This window comes from Scyliorhinus torazame, chromosome 6, assembly GCF_047496885.1.
Source record: "Scyliorhinus torazame isolate Kashiwa2021f chromosome 6, sScyTor2.1, whole genome shotgun sequence".
Classification (NCBI taxonomy): Eukaryota; Metazoa; Chordata; class Chondrichthyes; order Carcharhiniformes; family Scyliorhinidae; genus Scyliorhinus; species Scyliorhinus torazame.
Window position 1 is genome coordinate 193,315,719 of NC_092712.1, and position 21,134 is coordinate 193,336,852.

At 43.2% G+C, this 21,134-nt stretch overlaps 1 protein-coding gene across 2 annotated transcripts in view; it reads left to right on the plus strand.

Annotated features, from left to right (window-relative positions):
• sp4 (sp4 transcription factor) overlaps positions 1-21,134 on the plus strand; it is an 86,824-nt gene that overhangs the window by 38,701 nt on the left and 26,989 nt on the right. For both annotated transcript variants that reach the window (XM_072509212.1, XM_072509213.1), the window contains exons 4-5: positions 9,499-9,736; positions 16,417-16,616. In XM_072509212.1, coding sequence (XP_072365313.1) covers positions 9,499-9,736; positions 16,417-16,616 — 438 coding nt within the window. The remainder of the gene's footprint in view (positions 1-9,498; positions 9,737-16,416; positions 16,617-21,134) is intronic.

Genomic DNA, 21,134 nt, shown 5'->3' on the forward strand with positions numbered 1-21,134 from the left:
ATATGACCGGAAAATCAACCATATCCCAATAGGAGTATAGTGCCTTTAATGTTGCTTTTTTAACATTATGCGCTATTCTGATCCCATTTGATGCTTGCCTAAGCTTTATTTGCCTTCTATTTTGCTTTCTACCTATTACCAGTTTTGCTTCCCTACTACCTGAGTTCTCTTTCAGGTTCCCATTTCCTGCCAGTCTAGTTTTAACCCTCCCCAACAGCATTGGCAAGCTTCCCTGCAAGGATGTTAATCCTGGTCCTACTAAGACACGGCTCGTCCATCTTGTACAGATCCCACCTGCCCCAAAACAAGTCTCAATGCCTCCGAGATCTGATACCCTCCTCCTAAACTAATTCACCGGCCACGATGGTGCAGTGGTTAGCACTGCTGCCTCATGGAGCCGAGGGCCCGGCTTCGATCCCAGCCCCAGGTTACTGTCCTTGTGGAGTTTGCACATTCTCCCCGTGTTTGCATGGGTCTCACCCCCACAACCCAAAAAGATGTTCAGGGTAGGTGGATTGGCCATGCTAAATTGCCCCTTCATTGGAAAAAAAAATTGGGTACTCTAAATTTTAAAAAAGAATTCTCATGTTTCTATGCTCACTCGCACATGGGAAGTAATCCTGAGATTGCTACTTTAGAGATCCTTGCTTTCAATCTCCTTCCTGGCTCCCTGAAATCGATTTTCAAGACCTTATTCCCCTTCCTGCCTAGGTACTTGGTATCAACGTGGACCACGATGCCTGGATGTTTGCCCTCCCTCAGAAGAATGGCCTGCAGCCTCTCTGACATCCTTGGCCCTGGCACCAGAGAGGCAACATGGTATCCTTGGGTCACGTCTACAGCCACAGAAATGCCTATCTGTTCTTCCAGCTAACGAACCCCTTATTAATATTGCTGGTCCCCTCTTCTTCCTCCCCTCCTTTGCAGCTGAGCCGCCTGTGGTGCCACACACTTGCCTGTGACTGCTCTTATCCAGTATTCCAAAGCAGGAAACCAATTAGGCCCATTCCCTTTCTGCTTCCATGCTCCTAGCATGTGTTTTGACCACCTCTGAACATGCTGTCCTTGTATCTCTCGGTCACATGCATGCGCCACAGTGACACCAGCTGCCACTCGAGCTCTGAAACCTGGAGTTTAAGATTCTGCAGCTGGTGACATTTCTTGCACCTGTGGTCGCCTAGCCCCGTGACCTCCCACATATTACAGAATGTGCCTTCCGTGCAACCAAGCTGTCCTGCCATGTCTTTACTTTACTTATATTAACTTTATTAAGCCCTGAGCAATACCGATAAATCCGAATAATACTTAACGCACTTTGTTAGTTGCAATAGGCCATCTGTAATGTGCCCCTTTCCCGTGCCCTGAATTCCCACGTGAACATAATTCACTATTCACTCAGTCCACATCTCACTCAGGAGTTCGCAATGGGCAAGATGCAGCCTATGCTTGAAAAACTCAAAACCGTGTCCAACATTAGATGTGATTCCACAATTGGATAGAATTGGCTAAATAATCCACAATGTGCTGAGAATTACTCTGACAACCAATTTAGGATCGTCAGTCGGGCTCGTAGTGTGGCACATTTTTGTGTACTGGAAGATACATATGTTAATTTACAAGGCTCTGTTCTTTGCACACAAAAGTTGCACCTGTTTCAGCTAAACAAAATAAGTAACAACCATTCGCTGACTCATCCCCTAGGGTAATGCCTTGACCAATCAGGGTCAAACTGCCTGGTTTTAATTTCAATCAATGCTTGGCAGTTATCTGTCGGCCACCATCAACTGGTGCATGCTCTAATGGCATCACCGCTCCCACTCCAAGTCCACTTGCCAATCAATCAGCACTCTGTTCTCATGCAGCAAATTGTTCCCCTTGAAGTAAGCTTGATGGATTTATGTACATCCCATAGTTAGTAATAGCTGTAGCCACAGTGCACCAGTGGCTTTGGAAATGAATGTTCAGCCTAGTTGTGGTTGCTCTGTCTTAAATGGTCTTGAGCTTCTTGATGACAAAGTGCCTTAAATTTCAGAAATATTCCTTTCTTCGCCTAACCCTAATGGGTTTCTCTACCTGGGGTTTAGTTCTTCTTTTGGCTTCAATTTTATCTCTCCTTTTCTACCTGTCTACTCCTTCGGTGTTGGTAAAGACTGCAATGGCTGGAGGTAGTTTCTGAGACTCTGCAGAGGCTTTCTAACATCTTGGCACCAACCCCCATCTATGTTGTTATTGACCATTTTTATTGTGTCCATCCCATTTAAATTTGACTTGTACACTTCTTTTCTCCCCTCGACTGTTGGACTTCTTCAAACCTACACTTGAAATCCTACCACTGGGATGATCATTCCCATTTGAGTCTGTCTAAAACTTGTCAATGGCCATTCTGGCAGTAAAAGTAGCAGAAGAGGAAAATCTAAATTGATGCATCAAATGGGCACCACAAGAATAAGCTGAGGTCTTTTATACATTTGCATGCCAAGTTATTCTCCATCTCTCGAATTGTGCATTTGAAAATCAGTACACCCAAGCAGAACCAGGGTTTCAAAACTCTTTGACGTTACTATTTGACTTCAGAACCATGCCTTATGTGAATCCTTGAATGAAGTAGCATTCAATTCTTTTGACTTCTGAAGTTCTTGTAAAATCATGTAATTTTCCATGCCGGTGAATTTTTAAGTTTTCATGTTGCTAAATTGTCAAATCATTTCTCCTTTGCGAGTGCTAACAAAATTTTTTAAACATCCAAAATGAAATGAAAATAGGTGCCAGTGAGTCGATTCAAAGGTGGAGAAGGAAAGCATTTATTTTCTTTCAAATCTAGGAAGACAGCTTGATGGTGCCTCCTTGAGGGGTCAAATAATCCCAATTATCCTGCAGCATATGAACTCCAAACTTTACCAAAGCAATATAGGTAAGACGATTGATTCAAGGAGCTAGACAGAATTAATATTAGCTACTGATCATATCTGTGTTTACCTGTGTTATCCTCAAGGCTGCCCAATAGTGCCATGGATTTCACTGCAGCGAAGCTGGATAACACCAGCATTTTCTTATTGGTAATCTTTGTGAAAACTGAATCGAGTTTATCCATTCTACAGTGTTCAGTTATACCAGGCAACAGCAAATCCTTTGTTCTTGAAATGAGCGCCTGAAAAAATGTATCAAAAAGCAGCGTATGGAAGTTTCAATGGGCTTAAATGTAAAATAAAGTGCCTTCTTATTTTCTTCAGTAATAGCTGATCATGCTTAGCATGGCTACATTTATACAGGAATCATACTTCTGTGAGCAAACTAAACATTTTTCAAAAATTATTCTTGTGACTCGTCCCAAAGTTTCTTGTGGGAATGGAGGGTACTGGAGCTCTGTGGCAAGCTTCCTCCCTTTAGGATGTTAGTGATTGCTTTCAAATGAAATCATTGTTATTTAAAATGCAGGTAGCCATAGCAAAGAAGAGAAAGAAAGGTGCTAAAAATTCAAGTCTTTCACATTCATCAGATGTCCTGAAGCACTTTATAGCTAATGAAGTACTTTTTGAAATGCAGTAGTCACTGTAACAAATGCAGCAGATATTTTGGATATTGCCAGATCTTACAAACAGTGTGATAATGCAAGATAATCTCTTTTAGTGATATGAACTGAGAGATGAATATTGACTAGGACACCAGGGATGATTCCCTTGCTCTTTTTCAAAACAATGTCATGGGATCTTTCACATCCACTTTGGAGGGCAGACACCTCTTAGCAGAGTAGAACATACTCTACTGGAGTGTCAGCGTAGATCATTTTGCTCAAGTCCAGGAATGGGACTTAAATATTCACACCCTCCTGACTTAGACGTGGTAGTGCTATTATTGATCCATGGTTAACGCTAAGTGGAAGTTTGATCTATTTAGTGTTTATATTTAAAACAAAAGTTTGGGTTTGCTCATCATCTTGATGTTTCTTTTCAAAAGAATTTGGAGATATCATTAGTTATCAGGCAAATTGGCCTTTTAGTGAATACCTAAATTTCAAAAAGCTGCAATGTGTGTCAGCATGTTTAGATAAGGCACGTTTTGTGATCTCCTGGAATTTGTTGTGATTCCCTTAAGAGTTCTGAGAGAAATTTTCTAGATTTTCATTCTATTGGCTCAGAATTTTTGAAATATCGATTTTACCTCCCGTAAGATCAGAGGACTATGTGAGAGGATACACTGGGAGTCATGGTTATGCAGCACAGAATATGTTCCACAAAGAAAAAAAGGGTGGATCTCCCGAATCTGCAATGCCAAAGAGCATACAAAGCGGGATGAGGGAAAAATAAAGCCCGTGCAGGATGCCAGCACCTCGATATTGCAGAAAGTCGAGAAAAAGTCCAGAAAGTATAGATAATTTTACCTCTGCACTGACGATGGAATCACAGAATGGTCAGAGTACAGGAGGAGGCCAATTGTCCCTTTGCACCTGTACCAGCTCTCTAGACCAATCCCTGTAGCCCTGCAAATAGTTTCTGCTCAGATGTGTATCCTTTTCCCTTTTGAAAGCCTCAATTGAATCTGCCTCCGCCACATTCTCGGGCAGTGTATTCCAGACCTTAACTACATACTGCATAAATTAAGTTTCTGCTAATGTCTGCATTGGTTCTTTAACCAGTCACCTTAAATAAGTGTCCTTTAGTCTCTTACTCTTCCACCATTGGGAACTGTTTCTCCTTAGCCACTTTGTCTAGGTCCCTTGTGATTTTGAACACCTCTATCCAATCTCCCCTGAATCTTCCCTTCTATATAGAACATAGAACATTAGAGCACAGTACAGGCCCTTTGGCCCTCCATGTTGCGCCGACCTGTGAAACCATTCTAAAGCCCATCTACACTATTCCCTTATCGTCCATATGTCTATCCAATGACCATTTGAACACCCTTAGTGTTGGCGAGTCCACTACTGTTGCAGGCAGAGAATTCCACACCCTTACTACTCTCTGAGTAAAGAACCTACCTCTGACATCTGTCTTGTATCTAACTCCCCTCAATCTAAAGCTATGTCCCCTCGTGCTAGACATCACCATCCGAGGAAAAAGGCTCTCACTGTCCACCCTATCCAATCCTCTGATCATCTTGTATGCCTCAATTAAGTCACCTCTTCGCCTTCTTCTCTCTAACGAAAACAGCCTCAAGTCCCTCAGCCTTTCCTCATAAGATCTTCCCTCCATACCAGGCAACATTCTGGTAAATCTCCTCTGCACCCTTTCCCATGCTAACACATCCTTCCTATAATGCGGCGACCAGAATTGCACGCAATACTCCAAATGTGGCCGCACCAGAGTTTTGTACAGCTGCAACATGACCTCATGGCTCCGAAACTCAATCCCTCTACCAATAAAAGCTAACACACCGTCCGCCTTCTTAACAACCCTCTCAACCTGAGTGGCAACTTTCAGGGATCTATGTACATGGACACCGAGATCTCGCTGCTCATCCACACTGCTAAGAATCTTACCATTAGCCCAGTACTCTGTCTTCCTGTTATTCCTTCCAAAATGAATCACCTCACACTTTTCTGCATTAAACTCCATTTGCCACCTCTCAGCCCAGCGCTGCAGCTTATCTATGTCCCTCTGTAACTTGTAACATCCTTCCGCACTGTCCACAACTCCACTGACTTTAGTGTCATCTGCAAATTTACTCACCCATCCTTCTACGCCCTCCTCCAGGTCATTTATGAAAATGACAAACAGCAGTGGCCCCAAAACAGATCCTTGTGGTACACCACTAGTAACTGGACTCCAGTCTGAACACTTCCCATCAACCACCACCCTTTGTCTTCTTCCAGCTAGCCAATTTCTGATCCAAACTGCTAAATCTCCCTGAATCCCATGCTTCCGTATTTTCTGCATAGCCTACCGTGGGGAACCTTATCAAACGCTTTACTGAAATCCATTTACACCACATCAACTGCTTTACCCTCATCCACCTGTTTGGTCGCCTTCTCAAAGAACTCAATAAGGTTTGTGAGGCACGACCTACCCTTCACGAAACCGTGTTGACTATGTCTAATCAAATTATTCCTTTCCAGATGATTATTACACCCTATGTCTTCTAAACCTTTCCAAGATTTTGCTCACAACAGCGGTAAGGCTCACTGGTCTATAGTTACCGGGGTTTTCTCTACCCCCCCCCCCCTTCTTGAACAAAGGGGCAACATTTGCTATCCTCCAGTCTTCTGGCACTATTCCTGTTGACAAAGATGACTTAAAGATCAAAGCCAAAGGCTCAGCAATCTCCTCCCAAGCTTCCCAGAGAATCCTAGGATAAATCCCATCCGGCCCAGGGGACTTATCTATTTTCACCCTTTCCAGAATTGTTAACACCTCCTCCTTATGAACCTCAAGCCCTTCTAGTCTCGTAGCCTGAATCTCTATATTCTCCTCGACAACATTGTCTTTTTCCTGTGTGAATACTAAATATTCATTTAGCACCTCTCCTATCTCCTCGGACTCCAAGCACAACTTCCCACCACTGTCCTTGACTGGCCCTACTCTTACCCTAGTCATTCTTTTATTCCTGACATATCTATAGAATGCTTTAGGGTTATCCTTGATCCTACCTGCCAAAGACTTCTCATGTCCCCTCCTGGCTCTTCTTAGCTCTCTCTTTAGGTCCTTCCTAGCTAACCTGTAACTCTCGAGCGCCCTTACTGAACCTTCATGTCTCATCTTTACATAAGCCTCCTTCTTCCTCTTGACAAGTGTTTCGACTGCCTTAGTAAACCACGGTTCCCTTGCTCGACCACTTCCTCCCTGCCTGACAGGTACATACTTATCAAGGACACGCAGTAGCTGTTCCTTGAACAAGCTCCACATTTCCATTGTGCCCATCCCCTGCAGTTTTCCTCTCCATCTGATGCATCCTAAGTCTTGCCTCATCGCATCATAATTGCCTTTCCCCCAGATATAACTTTTGCCCAGCGGTATATACCTATCCCTTTCCATCACTAAAGTAAACTTAATCGAATTGTGGTCACTATCACCAAAGTGCTCACCTACCTCCAAATCTAACACCTGTCCTGGTTCATTACCCAGTACCAAATCCAATACGGCCTCGCCTCTCGTTGGCCTATCTACATACTGTGTCAGGAAACCCTCCTGCACACACTGGACAAATACTGACCCATCTAAAGTACTCGAACTATAGCGTTTCCAGTCAATATTTGGAAAGTTAAAGTCCCCCATAACAACTACCCTGTTGCTTTCGCTCCTATCCAGAATCATCTTTGCACTCCTTTCCTTTACATCTCTGGAACTTTTCGGAGGCCTATAGAAAACTCCCAGCAGGGTGACCTCTCCTTTCCTGTTTCTGACCTCAGCCCATACTACCTCAGTAGACGAGTCCTCATCGAACGTCTTTTCGGCCACCGTAATACTGTCCTTGACTAACAATGCCACCCCTCCTGGTAACAGCGAGGAAGGCGCTTTTTTTGACTCTGTTCATGCGTGTTCTCATACTTTTGTATCTCCTGCCCGATGGAAGAAGTTGGAAGAACTGCTGACTTGTCATTTTAATAATCCATCTTGCTCTCATGCTGACATCCCTGTTTTCTGCCTACTGAACTATTTCAGTGAAGCTAAATGTAAGCTTGAAGAACAGCATCTCATCTTTCAATTAGGCACTTCACAACACCTTCTGGACTCCACATGAGTTAAGCAATTTCAGACTGTAAATTATTTTGTTTCCTTTTTCCCCCACATGTATCAGTTTTCTCCTCTCTTCTACTTCAGTTAGCACCACATCTGCTCTGGGCACATCTTTTGTTTCTTTTTTTCGCCCGTCATCATTCTCTCTCGCCCAATAAGACTCCGTTTTCTGTCATTCGACCTGTCACAAACTTTCCTCCTGTCCTTGTCCTGTCCATTCCTTGCTCAGAACTTTTCCCAACTCTGATGAAAGGTCACGACCCGAAATGTTGACTCTGTTTCTCTTTCCACAGATACTGCCAGACCTGAGTTTTTCCCCAGCACCTTCTGGTTTTATTACATGTTTTTATCCGTTTGCATTCTTTGTTCCAGTGTTAAGCTACACTGGGCCAGAATTTGCAGCAAAAATAATGGCAGGTTTAATGCTGCTTACCATTTATTACGGTGTAAACCTTCCAGCAACCCAGAGTGAGGATGAGATACCATGGGAATTGCTAATCACAAGTTGGACGATTTGCACTTTCTTAACCTTGCAAAAACAACAGTTGGCCATTAATCTCCGTGTGAGTTACATGAAGTAGCTACATTTGCACTTTAAATGCCCATTAAACTCGCTACAGAAAGATATGACTAGTACTTAACAGCGCAAGTCTCTTTTTAATGAGATTTGTGATCCTGCAAGGCTAATCAACCACTCCAGACCAGAGAGGATACTGCTTAAACTGTAGATGTGTTCTCACATTTCGTTATTTTCTCCCTATCAAATATTTATTTCCCTTTTTCGTTTTCTGTACTGATTTGACTCTGATTCACCCTATTTATTTTGCCACCATTCCTGTTTCTTTCTGAATACTTAAAACTCATTGATTGAGATCTAGCTGGGCATACTCTCCCAATTTCTTTTGTCAGTAGTCATTTAAAAAAAGTTTACTTGCATGTTTGGAGGACGAGTTTGGCTATTTTGTTATCTTAACATATCCGACCACACCACCGTAGCCAATGGGTATGCGGTGTTTGCAAAGTTGAAGCATAAATGTGTGAATATAGAAATGGGGACGTAATACTTCAATTGTGCAAACTATTGGTCGGGTCACATCTGAAGGACTTTCGGCTTTGGCTTCTACACTTCAAGAAAGATATATTAGCCTTGGAGGTGGAATGGTACAGCTATACCAGAATGATACTGGGGCTTGGGGGTTGATTACATTATGGGGGTAGGCTTCGAAAAACTATTTTGCATTCCCTTTAGTTTAAAAGGTATGGAGTGGTCCAGTCGAGGTTTTAAAAATACTTCATTTGAGGGGAGACAGGTAAACTCGTTCTAGCAAGGAAATTCAGAACAAGAATAATTTTGCAATTGGATCTAAGCCATTGAGATCTGAAATATATTTACTCACATAAAGGGTGGTTTAAAAACTTAGACCTGTTTTCTCCAAAGGCTTTGATTGCTGAGTGAATTGAAATGGTCAATACTGAGATTCTTAGATTTTTGGGGGGGTAAGAATATTGAGAGATTTGGAGCAAAGCTAAACAGATAGAATTGAGATACTAATTGACCGTGTTCTGAAGCAGGCTCGAGGGGCTGAATGGCCTCCTCTTCCTGCGTTTGCTCTTCCATTATTAAAATTTGTATAAATATAAATACTTAATATGGTATTTAATCAATGATGCTTTTATTGTATCTAAGGGTATGGGCAATTGTTCAGTTTAAAAATGATGTGCAAGTTGAAAGATTTAAGCGTTAGAATATCATTAAATAGATGCTTTCTTTTTATGTCCTGTTCAAATATGAAGAACAATTGGCTTTACGTGTAATGCTGTCCCACAGGTCAACACCAGACCCAGGATGGTGGAGATACAAAATGGCATCTGAAAGTACAGCCTGCAACTGTAACTCCAGTTACAGTAGCTGTTGGCAGCATTGCCAATGCTGCACTGGGCACCGTTAGCCCTAACAGCATCACCCAAGTACAGCTCCAAACAGCTAGTGAGCAGGATGTTCAGCCTGGCAAAAGGCTAAGAAGAGTTGCCTGCTCATGCCCCAACTGCAGAGATGGAGAAGGAAGGTGAGTGATGATAGTAACATTTCATTTGATATTTTTATTTTTACCACATTTCCTAATGCCTGAAATTTTAAAAGCTGTATTAAAAGTTATTTGGACTTAGTGGGTGTTCTGTAAAACATAGCACCAAAAGTTCACTTTGGCATGGAGAATGGGAAGGACTTATTTTTAAATGGTATGTTTTCAATTTTGTTTTCGCCCCAATTTTGAAAACGCCATTACAGTTTACCTTTCATTTCCCTCCAGACTTATCATCAGCACCTTATTTCCCCCTAACAATAATGTGGAAATATGCATATGTAACTTTTGGTTGCAAATATAAATTGGGGTTAAATGCAAGATGTTTGAGAATGGCCCTCCTTTTCAGTCGGGGCAAAGAAAGAAGGGTGTAGTTGGCGAAACTACTTCAAATCTTCAAGACTCACCTGCAGACATTGGAGTAAAATGGACACCCGAGTATTTTTTTTTAAACTGGAATCATTTAGGAAACAATTTGAATTTATGATTGACAAGACAATGAGTCTTTAGGAAATAGATGAGCAAAGATTAAATATACTGTGTTGAAAGAAGCAGCAGCCCGGTTGAACTAGCTCTGTGGTGCTTCAGATGCGGAGCATTGTTTTCAAGTGCATGCAAATTTAATAATACTGTACCAGAATTGGCTGAGGTTGGATTATTCTCTCAAGCAAATTATTAAATTGCATGATACCAGGAAGTAGTGAAATGTGGAATTCACAAACACAGTGAGTAGTTGAGGCAAATAGTATAGATGCATTTAAGGAGAGTTAGATAAGCATATGAGGGTGAAGGGAATAAAGGGGTATGCTGATAGCTAGATGAAGAACACAAAAACTAGGAGCAGTATTGGCATTTCAGCAGCTCGAGCTTGCTCTGCCTTGCAGTATGATCAGGGGTGATCTCATCTCCACCTTCCTGCCCACTCCCCATAACCCTTCATCCCACTACAAATTAAAAGCTTATTTATCTCCTCAATTTTGTTTAGTGTTCTGTCATCGGCTGTTCTGTGGGGTTGAGCATTCCACAGATTCACGACCCTTTGAGTGAAGTTATTCCTCCTCATTTCTGTTTTTAAATCTGCCACCCCTTAGCCCAAAAATATGGCCTCTCGTTCTAGAATCTCCCAACAAGGGGAACCATCCACTCTACATCTACCCTGTCAATCCCCTTTAGCATCTTGTACCTCAATTAGATCTCCTCAGGGCAGCATGGTGGCACAGTGGTTAGCGCTGGGACTGCGTCGCTGAGACCCAGGTTCGAATCCCGGCCCAGGGACATTGTCCGAGTGGCATTTGTACATTCTCCCCGTGTCTGCATGGGTTTCACCCCTACAACCCAAACATGTACAGGGTAGGTGGATTGGACATGCTAAATTGCCCCTTAATTGGAAAAATAATAATTGGGTATTCTAAATTTATAATTTTTTTAAAAATTAGATCTCTTCATTCTTCTAAACTCCAGCAACTATAGGCCTAAACTGCTCAATCTCTCTTCAAAGGCGTGTCCTTCATCCTTGGAATAAATCTCTGAACTGCCTCTAATGCATTTCTGTCCTTCCTCACGTAAGGGGACCAAAACTGCGCAGTACTCCAGATGCGAGCACGAATGGGAGGAGGCTCAAGTGGACCATAAATACCAGCATGGATTGATTAGGCCAAGTGGCCTATTTCTGTGCAGTGTGGTCTATATAATTCCATGCTATCATAAATTCAGCAGCTACATTATCCAGATCAAAATAATTTAACTTTTAGCTGACTAAGTAGAGCTTTGAAAAATATCATGCAGCTGACTCTTTAAGCAAGAGCTGTAAAAAGCCCTGGACTTTCCTCCATCTCGATTCTAATTGTTGTCAACATCGAGTTGACTATTTGACTGGTGTCGGTACTCTTCAGACTGCTGATGGGGGCCTTGCTTGGTTAAAATAAATGCTGTTAAATCCAGGTTCCATTGACTGGTGGCAGGCATGTCTTCTTGGAAGCTGTTCTCCACAAAATCCAGGAGTTTGCTTTGTTTGCAGTCAGCTATTTGAAACCTATGCTTGGAGAACCTGGTGGCACTCGTGCAGACGTTGCACATAGAACATAGAACATTACAGCGCAGTACAGGCCCTTCGGCCCTCGATGTTGCGTGTCTATCCAATGAAGAAACTTTAGGAAGAGAGAACAGTCTGTTCAGCCCTATCAAGTGCGCTCTGCCATTCCATTAGATTGTGGCTCACCTCATCCAGACCCTATTTTATCGGTCGTTGCTCTAAATTCCCTAGATAGCCTTAACTATCAAAGATCTATCTCCGTCATAAATTGTCCTTAACCTTTACATTCTCACCTTTTGGGGGCAAGGTTTTCATATATCTGGTACCCTTGGATACACAACTTCTATTCCTTTATCCAAGTCAAAATATTTGTTATGGCACCCTGGGCTAGTGCATGGTTAATTCCAGCCACACTTGACCTGGAGTCGCAATACAGGTGAAATTAGATTTTATATTAATATCCATGGCTTTGTTTTGAGCTAAATTGACTACAGTCAGCATGTTTGTAAAATTTAAACACCAGTAATCTTTTATTATGAACAATAATTATAACCGGGAGAAAATACAACTGGCTACCTACTATCTGATTCCTAAGCCCTTCTAACTGCCCCCCCCCCCCCAACTCTATATAATATATACACACAGACAAATAACACGGAGGAAAAAAGGTGGTTGAGAGGTTAAAAAAAAAGAAGATAAGGATCTTTGATTCAGATGGATGTCTTCCAGTTAGTTTCTTATGGTTAGGCCTCAGTTGGGTACGTTTCCTTCGCGTCACTGCAGACTCACAGCAGACAGCAGGCAACTGGCAGCAGAGAGAGGAAGAAACACAGTTCCTTTTTCTTGAGGGTGTAGAGGCTTCTGGTTTTATCTGACAAGATAGTTTACTTTTTCTGTAGATTCTGAATTCTTCAGGTTTACAGCAAAGATATGTCATGCACGCAATGCTTTTAGAACAAGAAAGCACCTCTTTCAACAAGTGCATTCCTTCTTGCAAGGTCAAAACACTTATGCCCAACTCTCTCAAAGCATCACACAAGAACCAATCATGGACTGTTGTCGAGCAGAGCACTGTCACTGGCCAACCTACAGATTGCCAGCCAACCAATCGAACTGACGTCCTCCAAAACTGGTTCTGTGATTCATCCGGTGCTATTGAGTGGTATCTCCTCTCCGAAATACGAAACCTAGGAACACACTGCCCTGACAAGCACTCTTCTGCTTAAAGGCACATTCTGGGGCCTTGGACCAAAAATAACAAAATAAATGGCAACAAAGCAAATAAACTGGAAGGGCTCTTATTGAAAGTGAAGGAATTAATCGTCAACTGAAATGGGACCAATTTTCAAGCTTTGATTTCATGTTAGGCCAACTCCGAAGAACTTTGTTTTCCTGATCTGGCCTGTTTATATGGGTTTGGAGTATGGATTATATATTCCACTGAAGCATGAAACTTTGCTAAATATTACAATTGGTCACAATTATTACTGCTCTTCGGCATTTTAATATCTTTGTCTCCAGTGCATTGAGCAATAGCCAATTATTAAAAGTTAACTCCGCAATCTAGCAGTGACATGCCAAGAGCTGGGAACATAACTTGCACTCTTGCTTTGGAGAGCAGAGTCCACATCTCGTATAGACTGGTTCATGCTGCTCCCAGAGTCCACATCTCGTATAGACTGGTTCATGCTGCTCCCTCTAGGGGGCAGATGTTGCCAATCATTGCTAATTTTGTAAAGGAAATTAAATATGCCATCGGTTTAATTTCTTAATACATGGCTGATGTATGCCGTTGAATAGGTTAATCTTGCAGTGCACCATTATAGGGCTATTAGATGAATTCGGTCGGTTTTCAGGATACAAATTGAATAAGGGCAAGAGTGGTGTCTTTGCGATTCAGACGAGGAGGCAGAGAAGAGATTGGGTGAGATGCCGCTCAAGGTGGTGGGAGGGAGCTTTCGATATTTGGGTATCCAGGTGGTGCGGGAGTGGAGCAGCTGCATAAACTGAATTTGGGGTGGCTGGTAGAACAGATGAGGGGGGACTTTCGCAGGTGGGACGCGCTCACATTGGGGGGGGGCAGATACGGACAGTGAAAATGGCGGTCCTCCCGAGGTTTTTGTTTGTTTTCCAGAGCCTCCCAATTTTTATCCCAAGGCGTTCTTCAAAAAGGTGAATGCAGAGATCTCAGGAATTGTTTGAGCGGTAAAACCCCATGGGTGAAAAAGGTGCTGCTGGAGTGAGGGGGTGCTGGCCCTCCCAAATTTCATTAACTACTACTGGGTGGCAAATTCTGCGATGGTCAGGAAATGAGTAGTGGGGGAGGGGTTGTTATGGGAGCAAGTGGAGGCGGTGGGGGCACTGTTAACGGCAGAAGTGCCGGCTCGGTACTCCACAAGCCCCAATAGTAGTGGCAGCCCTGAGAGTGTGGGGACAAATATGGGGTTAGAGAGGGCGTTGTGTGGGCACCGATATGTGATAACCACCGGTTCGCCCTGGGGGGGTTGCTGGATGGGGGATTTTGGAGTTGGCAGCAGGCGGAGATCGAGAGATTTGGGGATCTCTTGATGAGGGTTTCCCTGAGCTTGGAGGAGCGGGGGGAGGAGTTTGAGTTGCCAGGGGGGGAATGGGTTCTGGTAAGTGCAGATGAGGGATTTTGTGCGAGGCAGGTTTCAACCTTCCCACCTGCAGCACCGGGGACTGCAGGATAAGGTGGTGTCGAGAACAGGAGCAGGAGAGCGGACGGTCTCTGAAATCTATAAGGAGCTGATGGAGTGCGAGGGAGCCCCAATAGGGAAGGTGAAGAGAAAGTGAGAAGAAGAGCTGGGTGGGGAGTTGCAGGCCAGGTTATGGGAGGATGCCCTGAGGAGAGTTAATGCATCCTCATCGTGCGCCAGGCTCCGCCTGATACAGTATAAGGTGGTCCACAGGGCATACATTTTAAAAATAAATAAATAAATTTAAAGTAGCCAATTTTTGTTCCCAATTAAGGGGCAGTGCATCGTGGCCAATCCACCTAACTTTCACATCTTTGCGTTGTGGGGGTGAAACCCACGTAAACACGGGGAGAATGTGCAATCTCCACACGGACAGTGACCCAGGGCCGGGATTGAACCTGGGACCTCGGCGCCATGAGGTAGCAGTGCTAACCACTGCGCCACTGCTGCCCTGTCCATCGGGCACACATGACTGTGGCCTGGATGAGCAGGTTCTTTGAGGAGGTGGAGGATAAGTGTGGGTTCTGTGCAGGGAGTCCTGTGAACCATGTCGATACGTTTTGGGCATGTCTGAGGCTGGGGGATTTCTGGCAGGGGTCTGCTGACGTCATGGCAGAGGTCTTAAAAATGAGGGTGGTTCAGAGTCCAGCTGTGGCGATATTCGGTGTGCCGGAAGACCTGGGAGCCCAGGGGGTGAGAGAGGCTGACGTCCTGGCCTTTGCCTCCCTGGTGGCGTGCAGACCGATCTTACCAGTGTGGAGGGACTCTGAGCCCCTGTGTAGGTTAGCGACATGGTGGGGGTTCTCAGACTCGGAAAATTCAATTTGCCTTGAGGGGTTCATTGCATTGGTTTGCTCGGAGGTGGCAGCCGTTCATCGACTTCTTGGAGAAAAATTAAGCTGTCAGCGGGTGAGGGCATGGGAGAGATGTGCAAGGATAGAAGAACCAACGGTGGGGTGGTTGGGGAAGGTGGCATTGTTATGTAAGCCATGTTGGCTGGGGTCTGTGCCCAGGGGGATTGTTAGTTATATTGTTTTTTTTTGATGAAATTTGATGTTTACAATTGTTAAAAGTTTTTTTTTAAATTGTGGAGTGCTCCAAATTGAAGTCAAAAATGCCACCAATGCATCGATCAGCATTTGAAACAAAGTTGTGATCCTGAAGGGAAGAAATTGTCCAAAATAAACCATATCAGCGCACTGCTTTCCTGCTTTAATTCCTGACAATCGTATGCTGCAGACTTTCGGGGAATGTCAAAAATTATTGAAATAAGGATTGCAAATAAACCACAAATGAAACTGGTTACATTGTGGACTGATTATTGTTGTTGGAGTCCAAATGAGCTTATGCTCTGGCTGGCAGTTATTGGGTTCATTAAAATTGGTATTTACCAATTTCCTATTGAAATCCGCGCATACCTCCTACAGAATGTTCCCTTTGATTGTGGCCATGGCTCTGTGGTTGCCTGGGAGGAATTGATTAACGAAATAGCTAACCTATTAAAAAACCATGTTGCCTGCCCCAATTATCACAAGTGTGTATACCCCTTATTATAGTTTCTTAACACCATCATCAGGTGGGTGGAAACTGCCATAAGACTATCCTGGGGCAAAGCAAACATAATGCCAGCACTCCGTGTATCCAGCTCCCGGCCACACTCGCACCTGTGTGCTAGTGGTCTCTCACTGAATTTATAGCAGGAATCTGCTGCAACAACCAAGCAGTTTTTTGTGCCACTGGAGGAACCTTACTTAATTTGAGCAATCTTTAATTGCCCTTACTTTTAATGCTTCAATTGCGAAAAAGCTGCTATTTATACTTAACTGTGGGAACATTTTCACTGGCTTACAGAAAATGTTGGCATGCTTTGTAATTTTTCTCTTGGAACCTTCTAATTGCGATTTCTGTTTAAATAGGGGTCCAATTGAACCAGGGAAGAAGAAACAGCACATTTGTCACATGGAGGGTTGTGGAAAAGTCTATGGCAAAACCTCCCACTTACGGGCGCATCTTCGCTGGCACACTGGTGAGAGACCATTTGTGTGCAACTGGCTGTTCTGTGGTAAACGATTCACACGGAGTGACGAACTGCAGAGGCATAGAAGAACTCATACAGGTTCGTAAATTTCTCTTTGCTGAAGTAACATTCAAAACTTGGGTGTTTGTAAGTGAAAACTGCAACTGAAATTAAAGCCTGTTTTCAATGTTCGAGCCTGTTCTCTCCCTTTTCCGCTGGCTATCGCATTCTTCCTATAATCTGGGGAAAGATACTTTGAAAGAATGTTATTAACTCTGCTCTCGCCAATATCACTTCATAATCAGCCAATCGGAGATTGAGTCGAGTATTAAGGGCTGTGTTCCAACACAGCCTCTTATCAAAAGGAAGAAAAACATGAGTCGCTTAGAGCAGTTATGAGGGGGCGTGAGGGCTCACAAATGTCCCAGTTGAAAGTGAACTTCCTATGAAAGTTTTGTGGTTTTAAAAAAAAAACTTACGGTCTTTATCACTGATTATCTTAAACTCAAAGCTAAGACTTGGGTACAGCATAACCCTGCTAGTGTGAGTATACAATGTTCCCAGTGATCTAACTTTTTAATCCTTATCACATGATTCCAATTCATTCTCTACCCGATTTCATTTAGAAGCATCAATGAATGTTTTGAAGTCCAATTCTTTAATGTAGGGATTTTGTGTATTTCCTGTTCCGATTTAAGTTTTTATTGAGTGGACCATAATGCCAAAAGAAGCTACTTGTATCTGAAATTGGTTGAAAGCTTCCTGATGCCTTTTCGTGCCAGTTGAATATTCAAATTAGATGCATGTCTGAGACAATGTAAGCATACATTAATATTAGTTTATTGTGCTTTTGAGGCAAGACATAAATCAGAGAAGCATTGCCATCTAACGAAGTAGCCATTAGAATAGCTTCAGCAGTTATCCAGTAACACCGCTAAATTATTTTCTTGTAGTTTATAGGAATGTTAGATACTGATGGCACTTAAAGTTTACATTGCAATCTTAAGTGCCAGCATGAAGGCACTGAATGTTCTTCTGTCTTTCCCAACAGAGAAAAAGATCAACTACATAATCATTAGTTTGACAGGAAGATGTACATGTAATTTTGTTGTACAAATATATTGAACCTCTAGCAACATTGTATTTTTATACTATATATTTTTAAGCGCACTTTTTCTTGAAGATCTCTGACCTGTCGGTGTCAGTTCCTTGAATGTACGCAATTGGTACGCCTGCAAATTCCCCAAACGTAGCGGATCAGTCAGCATCTGAAAAGACAAGTTAGTGTTTGAGATTTAAACTGCTATTATTAGATTTGGTTTACTGTGGTTTATAAAACCTCCTCTATGTATGTTGCGCCTTTAATGTAATGAAATTGTTCAAAGAATTTTACAGGAGCATTATGTACAACACCCAGCTATACAAAAAGATATTGGGTCAAGTGACCAAAAACTTGGTCAAAGCGGTAGGCTTTAAGCAATGTTTTGAAGGAAGAAGGTGCTTCGGTCCTAGGCAACAATGACCACCAATGTGGGGCAGTGAATTGGAGATGCACAAGTGGCCAAAATTAGAAGAGTGTGGCTATCTCAAGATTATGGGACATGGGGAGATAACAGAAATGGGAGGGTGGAATTTGAAAACTCAGATAAGAATGTTCAAATCAATATGTTTCACCAGAGAGCCAGTGTAGGTAAGTGAGCACAAGGTTGACGGGTGAGGAGGTCTTGCTGTGAGTTAAGGCACAGGCAGCAGAGTTTTAGATGACCTCCAGTTTACAGAGGGTAAAGCGTGAGACACCAACCAAGAATGGTAATTGGAATGGTAAAGTCTAGAGGTAACAACGTCATGGGAGGGTGAGAATTTCTACAGCATGATAACTGGAAATCTGTATGATTGGTCCAATTGTGTTGCCAGTAGCTTCCATTCTGCTGAAAAATAGCTGATAAAGATGTAACAATCAGTCAAAAGCACTTTCATAGAACCAGTGGACTCGAGCACCTCATTGACTGCTCCCCTTGAGGCAAGGGCAGCACGGTAGCACAATGGGTAGCACTGTTGCTTTGCAGCGCCAGGGTCCCAGGTTCGATTCCCGGCTTGGGTCACTGTCTGTGTGGAGTCTGCACGTTCTCCCCGTGTCTGTGTGGGTTTCCTCCAGGTGCTCTGGTTTCCTCTCAAGTCCCAAAAGATGTGCTGTTAGGTGAATTGGACATTCTGAATTCTCCCTCTGTACCCAAGCAGGTGCCGAAATGTGGCGACTAGGGGCTTTTATGTGCAAAACAGGGTTTTGTTTCCAGGCTATTTTACAAGGGCATTCCAAAATAATGGGCTGTGCTTTATTACAGGACAACCATAATGCTGCAACGGTTTCATAGTTAACTGTTCCGTCGCTCTTTTGGTGGTATTTGGATGTCGATAAATACATTGTTGAATTTAAATAATTTTATTTTCTAAATGTCTACTGGCACCTTTTCTCCCTGTATTGCTAATAAATTGATATCTCTCTAAAGAGAGCTGCTGGTATCAATTAATATTGCTCCCTGTAGCTGAGATATCAAATATATATTTAAAATTACCCTTTCTGTATTCGTTTTTGTCTATGATGTAACTATCTCCCTGTTAGTTGCTTCCTCATCCAATTTTATGCTAGTTCAAATTCGAGGAGACTGCCGTTGCAAGATGACTTCATGTTCATACAATGAAACCCATCTCTTGTTATCCCGGCACCAGATTTTGTGGGTCTACCAGACTGCTATTCAAATGAGGAAGCTGGATTTAGTGTTGTAAACAGAGGGAATGGTTTATTGATATGAAGGTGGGCATACTCTCCATTTCTATGTTGTACTACACTAGCCTCAATGTGCCCAGATCTGTTGCTTATTAAGGTACTATCCCTTGGCTCAGAGGTCATAAGATAATCTGGTCATTGGTTTCATCCCCTCTGCAGAAAATTGAGCATGTAGCAACTACAAGTTTTAAGATTTTTTTTAAAAAAGAGACATGACTCCACTTTTGCAGAACATTGTGTTGCACAACATTTCTCTTTGTGGTCACAGATGTCCTGCTATGCTAGAAATGCTCCCCATCTTTTGTTTGTTAAAGCAGACCACATCAGACAAGAACAATCTCAGCAGGTCTGACGGCATCCGTGGAGAGAAAAGGGAGCTAACATTCCGAGGCTGGGTGGCTCTTTGTCAAAGCTAGAACTGGAAATAGGGTCAGATTTATACTGTTGTGGATAGGGGGGCAGCGATAGGTAGGGATTGACAAAGATGTCGTGGACAGAAAGTCAAAGAGAATGTAAATTGAGGTGATTAAGGCTAAGAAGGGTGCTGATAGTCACACATAAAGAGATTAAAATGTGTGCATGGCAGAACAAAGATGAGCAGGGGAGTTGGGAACAGTTGGCCGGGGGGGAGGGGGGGGGGGGGGGGGGGCGCGGGGAACAATGGTGAGGGAAAACCGATCAATGGACGAAATAAAAACAAAAATTAATGGATAGAAATAAAAATGGGGTGAAGGTGGAGGAGAGAGTTCACAGTCAGAAGTTGTTGAACTCTATTGTTAAGTCTGGAAGGCTGTAAAGTGCCTAATCTGAAGATGAGATGCTGTTTCTCCAGTTTGCAGTGGGCTTCACTGGAACGTTGCAGCAGGCCAAGGATGGACATGTGGACGTGATAGCAGGACGGGGAGTTGAAATGGCAAGCGACAGGAAAGTCTGGGTCCTGCTTGCAGACAGACCGGAGGTGTTCTGCAAAGTGGCCACCCAGTCTGCGTTTCGTCTCTCCAATGTAGAGTAGACCGCACTGGGAGCAGCAAATGTAATTTCTTACATTGCATAGTCAGAAAAGTTACAGGATTAACCATTCTCTCAAAGATACAGAATTTCTTTAAAAAAACATTTTTTCCAATTAAAGTACAATTTAGCGTGGCCAATCCACCTCTTTAAAAAATAATTTACAGGTTGAGGGCATCACTGGTTAGGCCAGCATTTATTGACCATCCCATGTTGCCCTTCAGAAGGTGGTGGTAAGTTGCCTTCTTGAACTGCTGCAGTCCTTGAGGTGTAGGTATATCCACCGTGCTGTTAGGGAGTTCCAGCATGTTGCCCCAGCGACCGTGAAGGAACGGCGACATATTTCCAAGTCAGGGAGTTGATTGACTTGGAAGGGAGCCTCCAGATGGTGGGGTTCCCAAGTAACTGCTGCTCTTGTCCTTCTAGATGGTAGTAGTCATGGGTTTGGAAGGTGCTGTCTAAGGAACCTTGGTGAGTTACTGCAGTGCATCGTTACTGCAGTGCATCTTGTAGATACTACACACGGCTGCCACTGTTCATCGGTGCTGGAGGGCTTGAATATTTATGGAAAGGGGAGCAATCAAGCGGGCTGCTTTGTCCTGGATGGTGTAGAGCTTCATGTTGTTGGAGCTGCACTCATCCAGGCAAGTGGAGAGTATTCCATCACACTCCTGACTTGTGCCTTGTAGATGGTGGACAGGCTTTGGGGGTCAACAGTTGAGTTACTCGCTGTAGGGTTCCTAGTCTTTACCTGCCCTGGTAGCCACAGTATTAATATGGCTAGTTCAGTTTCTGATCAATGGTAACCTTCAGGACGTTGATTG